We start from the raw sequence: 9,163 nt of genomic DNA, 5'->3' as shown, positions 1-9,163 counted from the left end.
TTTTGACATTCAACTGAACTTACTTCTTGTAACAAAAAAAAGTCGGCTTTTATGTTTTTTTGTTATTTAAGAATTTAAGTTTAGTTTTTTTCACAATAAATAATTACAAAACAAGTCAATTTATAATGCAAAGTGTGTAAAAAAAGAATTTTATAAAAATAAACCAACCATGAAGCAGAAACACTATTTACTCCTCATTCTTTCCCATGCATTTATTGGTAAGTCCAACCTTGATTTTTTTTTCTTCTATTTTGTCTATTTAATATGCTTGCGACATAATTAATCCCTTTTTTTCTTTAGCTGTTGGCTGTTTTTTTCTCTATGTATATCATGTACGGTCAATATTTGAGACTCGACATAATTTTGGACATATAACAACATTGGAGCGCGAAGCTCTGCTAAGAAAGGAAGATGCTCTTTATTATTCATTTTATAAGACCATTGTCCAAGAAGCCGATTTCTATCAAGGCTATCAAAAGCTTTTGAATGTTACAACAATTGAATATCCTCATAGCGTAAATGTTGTTCATCGTTTTCATGTGTTCCCAGAGATTGCCATTGGGTAATGAAATTAATCTCTCAATAGTTGACATTTCTAATAAGGTTTTGATTGTTTTGTAGGTATTTGTACCATAAGTTTAAATCTCTTAGCAAAAGTTTAGGGGATTCCTCTGTTTCGTGTTGGACTGATGATAGTAATCCATTATCAGAACCAGTTATTACTTGCGATGGCCTTGGTGAGCCATTTCACTTTTACTTGGAGTTTGTATGGATGTTTGGCGGTTTTACAGTTTTTCTGATTTACATGTATGCTTCCTTTTTAAGGTAAGTAAAATAATTTCAATTTTAATAAATATTAAATAAATTGGGTGGACGGGTAGAGAAAGCTGAAGCCATTTATTGTAATTCCAGTTTTTCTTCCGTGTAGGTGTAGCAGAATAAGCTAGACTACATTGTGCTAACTTACATATTTTCTTTTGAATCAATCAATAGTCTTTCATTGAAAATATTGTATTATAATTTGTATCTTAAATTTTAATAAGCAAAAATCAAACACATAAGGTCAACATAAACATTAGCTTTCTTTCACACACGGTCTGTTCTATCGACAATTTTTGCTATTTGTTCCCGGAAAATGTGGTTTTTAATATACCTATAATAAATCTGCAAACTTATAGATTCATCACAGTTTTTCTGTTCAGAGGGAAAAAAACTTTTGAGATAAAATCAAACACCACATTTTTGCAGTTGTAAATGACTTAACATTATTTCACGAGTAAAATCAAATTCTCTTGATTTTATTTATAGTCGGGCGGCTTAGCATTAATAAACAGCTCAATCGTGCACTTTGTAATAAAAGCATGAAATTTACATTGATGGTAGTACTCAATATAAGAGTTATTTTGAGATATTGGGCCACCTTGTATTCCATCCGGAAGGGTAGATATAAGAGTTTTTCTGTGTTGCACTAGCTTTGTTGCATATCATAGTATAGAGGTAATGAAACATTTTTATTAATATGATACATGATTTTGAGGTATTTTTAAACGCCCGATCGAATAAAACTAACACCAAAATGTCTCGACCAACACGTAAAAAGTTATTGGAGTCTTTTACTTAAGGAGCTAGAGTCAGAATATTACCAATTACTCACTGAAAATAAGTGGTAGGCTGATGAAATTTTGCATGGACGTTTCATATGCCAAAGAAAAAAATAATAAAATATGCCGATCAAAATATTTTGGGTTAAAGGGTGTTTTTTTAGGATGAAAGAACACTTTTGAAATGGTTCCATTGCACACCATGAAAAATGCATGCATTTTTTTAACTACATACAAATGTTATACATACTATGAGAATCAAAAATTAAACCAACTTTAGTTATATTTACCATGGAATATTTAATTTTCATGACAAAATTAAAGAGCTTGCTTTTATTTTTCATTGAATTTTCATACAAATTAAAGTTTTGAAGAAGTGAGGTGCATAAGTAAAAGTATGAAAAATAATTGTGCAGTTTGTGATAAAGGAATCAAATTAATAGGATTGTTAATACAATACATAACCCTCACTTAAAGATATTGGGCCCTCATTTAAAGATATTAAGCCAGATATTAACGAAAAGACTCATCATATATATGGTATTTATTGGTTTATATCGACGTTTATAGATAAAATAAATGTTCTTTTTGTAGAATAACAATTGGTAGAAGATATTCCATCAATAAAATTATTATTTTGAAACTTTTAAACATAGCTTTTTGACAAAAACTCTTTTATTTTATTAACAACTTCATACATTTTGCTCCGATTTTCATCCAATTTTATTATTCCAGTTTTATATCCAATGTTTCAATAAAATGATACTATTTTAAAGTTACTTCCTACTAAAAATCATTAAAATTTCATATAATCTATATCAATTTTTAATCAATTTTAATAAATTGTTATGGAAAACTTCAGAGGCCAAAATCTTTCTTAACTGAGCCAACTTTGAAAAACTAAGAACGCCATCGTGTTCAGCATAATAAAAAAATTTGCATTTTCAAGGCAGTGTTTTCCAAGACAAGGTTCTAGAGTTTCAACTATACCGATTTAGACCATCAAAATGAGGAAAGTACAAAAAAAGACGAAATTCTATTATTGGGCTTAAATGATCAATTCCCTACATAGCAATTAATTAAAAAAAACTCAATTCATATTTTATCCAACGTTTCGCTAAAAATTCTCTTTTTGAAACTTGGAAGTAACTTCTAAATTGTCATAAAAGATTTTCCAAAATTTCCCAATGTTTCGAAAATTTTGGTATATTGTACTTGGAAGTCAACCCTACCATTAAAAACATCAAATAAGCTTAGGTAGAAATGGCTGTCAAGAAAACAGCTGACGGATTAAAACATCTTATTGGCCTGTTGTAATTCCATAATATTGCAAAAAAATTTCCTCACTAATTGAAGCTGTCTGTGTTGAGTATTTTTCCAAGCATAATTTGCGTTAACTGGAAATAGCAAGATATGAGCATGGAAGGTGTTATATTGTACCTTCTTCTTCTCCTTTAAAACAACTTACGGCGTGTCTGTCTATGCGACAGTATCCAGTTATTAAACCTATTACAATCTACACATAGAAAACATAAGTTTTTTTTGATCCAGTTTATGCCAGATCTGTTTAGTAGTTGGGCATGTTGTAATGTTTGACGATCTCTTGTTTTTGCCTCTTTAGTATGAGAGATAACTATACAGGGTGTCCTAAAAGTTAACGTCGAAACGAAAACGGTAGATAGGGTAGGTGGTGACAGTTATAAGAAAAATAATAAAAAAAATCGCAGCTATATATTTTGGGAGTTATGGGCATTTTTTTCTTAAAAAATCCGACTTTTTTATGAGGTAATTTTTCCATATTATTCAAGTTTTATACCCTTTCAGAACCATTCAAAATACAAAAAATTAAATAATATGGAAAAATTACCTAAAAAAAAGTCGAATTTCTTAAGAAATCTCGGTTATTTATGAAATATTCCCAACAATGTTATACCATTTTGAAAAGAGAATTGAACACACCGACTTTTAAGGCAACTTGCCGAAACATCGTAGTGCATTTTTTTTACACTACGGCTCATTGAATTAGATTCATGTAGATTTTTTTAGTACTAAGTTGGGTAAAAAAGTAATATTTTCTTTAAAACTGATGCAGCTGAGTTAAAATTTTTGAATGCATTTGATAGCAGGGTTATTCAAGGCTCCGTAACAAAAGAAAAAAAAATGAGAAAAATTAAGATTTGTAGTCACGGCACATGAAAAACCGTCACAGGGTGACCATTTTTTCGACTTTTTTCAAATGCCCATAACTCCCAAAATATATGGCTGCGATTTTTTTTATTATTTTTCTGATAACTGTCACCACCTAGCCTATCTACCGTTTTCGTTTCGACGTTAACTTTTGGGACACCCTGTATTAGTGTGGTCCACGTTATAAGGCAAAAAAATAAACCATATAATTCATTAGTTCCCCACCCATTATTTTGCTACAGACATCAATACCAACATATGCTGAAAGTTTTAGCCTTCAAAACTAAAAGGAAGAGGGCGCTCATCAGCTTTGGAATATTAGACTTTGTTACCCTTACCTTACCCTTAATATCTGATTATATTGTATTAGGACTTGGCTTGAGGTTGGAATTTGGCTTAAACATGATAAGCACGCATGTTCCCGACAACCAAGTAAATGATTTTCACGTTTCTTTGGTTTTGAGTCACTAGCTCGTATTTTATTGATTAATTCTGTTTTGATAAATTTAAGCAAAAAATACTTACAGACGAATTTAAATGAACAAAAATTATTATCTGTGAAAATATCACTTAACTATTGGTTTTTTATGAAAAACTTTACCACATCATAACTTAATTCACTTGATAAATCAAAACAAGAGTTAATTACTAGGCATGAGGACCCAGCTATACCAGCATCTGAGCAAAAACTTTGAGCCTGTTGAGCGCCCACTTACACTTCACCTAAAAAGCTGAAATTTCACGTGTGTAATACAAAACACATATGCAACCAATTTTTGAGTGGGGAACAACGGAAATGTAAAAACCAAAAAATTGGACCACCCTACCCTGTATAAATGAGAGATAACTGGGCTAAAAATTATGAATTTAAAATGCTTATTAAAATAACAATATTCGTGCATTTAATTTCAATTTTTTATTTTATACATTCGTTTTTCGTTACAGTGAAAATCTTCTAGGTGGTATCTACGCCGTAGCATCTTATATAATCTTTCATAAAAATGTTTCTAAAATCTACGATCGTCCAGTAGCAAGAGAAAACTTCGCATTCCCATTAATTTTTTGGCAAATGTTCTATTTGTGCATTTGCATCAATAAAGCTTCAAAGAGTAAAAAACCAAATCAGCATTATTTCAATCCAATTATGGTTAGTTTAACACAAATTTTATTCATAACAAACATAAATAATAATTTCTTTTTAGATAATAAAACTTACTATTTTAACAACCGCCTCATTGCTTTGTTGGCAATTTTCATCGGTCGTTTACGCAACTCAAGTTCTAATTTTAATTACTCCATGGAGTCTCGGTCTAGTTTCGAGCCGATTTTCAATCGATTACACAATAACTCAATTCCTCTCAAACATTCTAGCTTATTATTTCACATACGAAAATAAAAAGTATTTCTTTGCATGGCAAAACGGACCGGCATTTGCACTTTTCTTCATAAGCTTAGTTCGAATATACAAATCACAGTCAAGATCGGATAATTTCTTAAAAAGCATCACTCTCGGTATTCTACTGGCCATCAGTTCGCAGGGAACTATTATAGATTTATTAGAAAAATCTGGCTATGCGAGTTCAACAGATAATCCGTTTTCGGTATATCGCGACTTGGTATTGCAGTGGACATTGCAACGAAAAACCAACTTCACAACATGTCTTCTCGCGTGTAATTCAGATTATGCTGAAGTGGATATCTATGATGTGTGGGAGGTGATTAAAATTCTATTTGCCAAACCCTACTGCCTGTATGGAGTTGTTCTGTTGGCAAAATTTCTCCGAAAATGGCGAATACAGACTCCAAAATCTGAAGACACCGATTATGTGGAAAGAGCAAAAAAATACGTTTTGGAAGAGTTTCTTGAAGAGAATCACATTTCAATGAAAGACATGTCGAATGAGAAAACCGAAAAGGCACTTAAAGAATGTCTCGATTTGTTGGAAAAGTGCGATTATGAATTCCAAAAATACAAAGAGGAACGAAACAAAATGAAAAAAGATGTCGGAAAAGAACACGAATCATTTCTTAATGAAATTAAATGCCTTAAAAAACAAATTAAAGAAACCAATAAGGAACGAAAGCATGAAAACCAGTTCGATTCAGGGCTAGATTTAAAAAGAGAAAATACGAGTACATCTGCAGATCATTCATCGAAACCTGAAAGTCAGGTTGAAAATGAAGAGAAACCTACTGTAGATGCAGATTTATTAGAAAGTAAACCAAAAGAACCTGAAAAGAAAACACAGTGGCCAAAATCTAATTCGAAAACAGATTCAACATTTAGCTATCACTACTTGTATAGCTTAGCTCAATTTGCTGTATTCATTTTTATTGGATTCAGTATAAAGAAATTGTTTTTCTTATGTTATACTCAAGGTTGTGTACTAGCACCGACGCTTTATTCAAAACTAAGAAATCACAAACATAGTAATTTGTTTTTATCAATATCGCTTGCTGTTTTTCTTACAAGCATTGTTGACCCAGGGGTTGTGGTGAGTTAAAAATAAAAGAAATATTTTTTATACCTCTCATGTTAAATAAAATTTGAATTGCTATTTGTAGAATGTATATGAAGAATATTTGCCGTCCAAAACTCATAGTGATGAACTAGAAAACATGTTAGAATGGATTAATCTAAATACAGAGAAAAATGCAGTTTTTGGGGGTAGGTATTTTTAAATTTCCTATTTTGGTTTTATTTTTTAATTTGAATGTTTTTTTTTTTTAATTATTTGCAGGTCCTGTTGATATCATTGGAACTGTTCATTTGACAACTAAAAGGCCAATTGTTAATCATGCACATTTGGATATGCACCAAATAAGGTATTGAATCTTAGCTTGATATCACCAAAAATCTATATAAACATTTTAAAATAAAACAACAACAAATGTTCAGGCAAATGTAAAACAGAGGAGTTTGTATGAAAGTGCGTGTGCTTGTATGTGTGAATCTTGATAAAAATCGACATTCAGATTTTTGAATCTCGAATCCATTTTTTTTAAAGCCCAAGTCGCAAATAGATCACGAAATCTGAGATTTTTGCACTTTTTCCCCTCTTCACCCCCTCTTTTAGCTGTCAGATTCTCAAATCTGACTCTCAATCTCGCAAATTCGCAAATTAAACTCGGTTTTTTCAAAACTTGATCTTAAAATTTGCTGCAGTAGGTATAATTGAATCATTTATTTGCAAAACATGATAAGTCCATGATTTTAAATTTTTCAGGAGAAGAAAAAAACGTTCTATTTTCTTTTGATATGCGTAGAAAAATTTATAAAAAATATATTCTGTAGAACTCTTGCCTAGCTACAAAATACCGTTTCGTTTTTAATTTTTGGAGCGATAGCTCAAAAGATAAAAAATAAAAACGCTTTTGGACTTATCATACTTTGAAAATAAACGGATGTGAAATTAGTTTTTAAATGGATATGCAATTTTGCTTTTAGCCCCAGTCTATCAAACAATTGTATTTGAGAATAAAATACAATGTCCGGACTGCTAATTTAACTTTAAAGTAGCTTTAAACTTAAGATTTTCAGCCATTAATCTAATATACCATTTACATAAAAAGAAGCTGTTGTTTATTTTCAAAAGATGATAAGTCCGGGACTTATTCTGTTTTTGATGCTAAAAAAATATTTCGCGTAGCTGTAAAATCGGATATAGATGGAGTAGATAGTTGATATTTTAAAGACAGACGTGGTTATCCCTGGAGTACAAATTTAGTCAAAAAACGAATTTTGAAAAAAAGTGGACTTATCATGTTTTGCAAATAAATGATTCAATTAAAAAAAAAAACTAATTGACTTGATACTTTTTGCAGCTTCTTTTAAATATACATACATATAATAAAAAATAAAAATTTTCTTTAACATCAAATTTTTTTTGATTGAGATTCTTGGCAGGAGAAATACCTTTTAGTTTGGTTAAAGTTTTTTTTTTATTAATTCATATTCATAGCAGTTAGGAAACTTTTTATCATTTTTTTATCTTTGGCAGATTGCGAATAACTCCCTGAATTTTCCACATTTTGATCCAAAACATTTTACCATTACATACATACATATTTACCTATTATAATATTTTCACAAATATACTTATCGAATGAACATTAGGAGTTTTCTGTAAGGAAAACTCCAAAAATTAGCTCTTTTTTAGGCTGTCACCATAGTGGTCCCCCATAAAGTTTTCAATTACTCTATTTGCATTATTAGCTGTGTTTTATTTTCCTCGTGATCCCGATCAGATCATTAATTTATTTGCATAACAATAACAAAACAAAATCCTGGTTTTGTTGTAAAGCTAATAAAAACAATGATCTGGATCATGAGGAAAATAAAACACAGCTATTATTAATATTTTATTTGTTTTTAAAAAACTGTACACAATTTTTGAAGTGTTTCAATCATTTTTTTTTAATACTTAGCGAAAGAACCGAAAGCATTTATTCGGTTTTCAGTCGGCAGCAATCATCCGAAATTTACAACCAGTGCTCACAGCTAAAGATCCAGTATTTAATATTGTCCTTTAGTGATTGTTCCAACGCAGCTAAGTAGTTACTTTTCAAATATTTATAACTAAAACCAAAAACTAATGCTTTTATTTGTATTTTCTTCAACTTTAAAGCGATGAATGTGATATATTAACAATATGGGACGAAATGCAACCAGCATACCGAAAGTACCCCCAATTCTGTTCCGAACTAGCCAGTAAAAACGTGCCCAGCTTCTTAAAAGTGTTTTCAAATAAGTACTATGGGATAATAAAAATGTTCTCGCAAAGTGTTCAGCTTAATTTAAAGCAAAACAAAATGCCTGAAAAACATATATAATCAACCAAGAGCTAGAAGTAGAAAAAAAAAGATAATGCACTTATCATATTTCCTATTAGAAATATTATTATATTTTAAATATTTTTAAGTATTCTTAAAAGACTTGAATATGATTTGCATTCGATCATATTTTTCAAATAATTTGTTAATTTGTTAACTAGGCTCTAAGCTCTTTTTATTTTTAAGATTAACTTTAAGTTGTATTTAAAAAAAAAAAAAACAAAACGATAACAAAAAAACAAGTTATTTCTTGACTTCAGTGATAATGTGATTGATTATTGAATTTATTTAAAGACATCAGAAAAGATAATTTTGTACATTTAAATATTAAACTCATAATTTTAAGCATTTTAAAGCATTTGAAAAATCAAAACAAATATATAATAACTAGAGATTCTAGCACTTTATTCTTTATATGGCTTTGTTTTATGTATAGTTGAGAAAGTTTCCATATGAAAATTTGTGGTGAGTTCCACAAGATTTGAGTGAACAAGAAAATATTGTATTTCATTAAAAAAAAAGTAGACAAGCTAACGAAATTC

At 30.0% G+C, this 9,163-nt stretch overlaps 1 protein-coding gene across 1 annotated transcript; it reads left to right on the top strand.

Annotated features, from left to right (window-relative positions):
• LOC129910623 (C-mannosyltransferase dpy-19 homolog) lies at positions 1 to 8,834 on the top strand. Its single transcript, XM_055988056.1, has 9 exons — positions 1 to 218; positions 301 to 562; positions 622 to 825; positions 4,734 to 4,935; positions 4,991 to 6,283; positions 6,354 to 6,456; positions 6,530 to 6,614; positions 8,217 to 8,342; positions 8,417 to 8,834. Exons 1-9 carry the CDS (start codon positions 170 to 172, stop codon positions 8,619 to 8,621), a joined length of 2,529 nt encoding a protein of 842 aa, XP_055844031.1. The 5' UTR covers positions 1 to 169; the 3' UTR covers positions 8,622 to 8,834.
• The last annotated feature ends 329 nt before the right edge of the window (positions 8,835 to 9,163 follow it).

Source organism: Episyrphus balteatus, chromosome 2 (genome assembly GCF_945859705.1).
Source record: "Episyrphus balteatus chromosome 2, idEpiBalt1.1, whole genome shotgun sequence".
Classification (NCBI taxonomy): domain Eukaryota; kingdom Metazoa; phylum Arthropoda; class Insecta; order Diptera; family Syrphidae; genus Episyrphus; species Episyrphus balteatus.
Note: the sequence above shows the minus strand (reverse complement) of the source record. Positions and strands in the feature narration are given on the sequence as shown.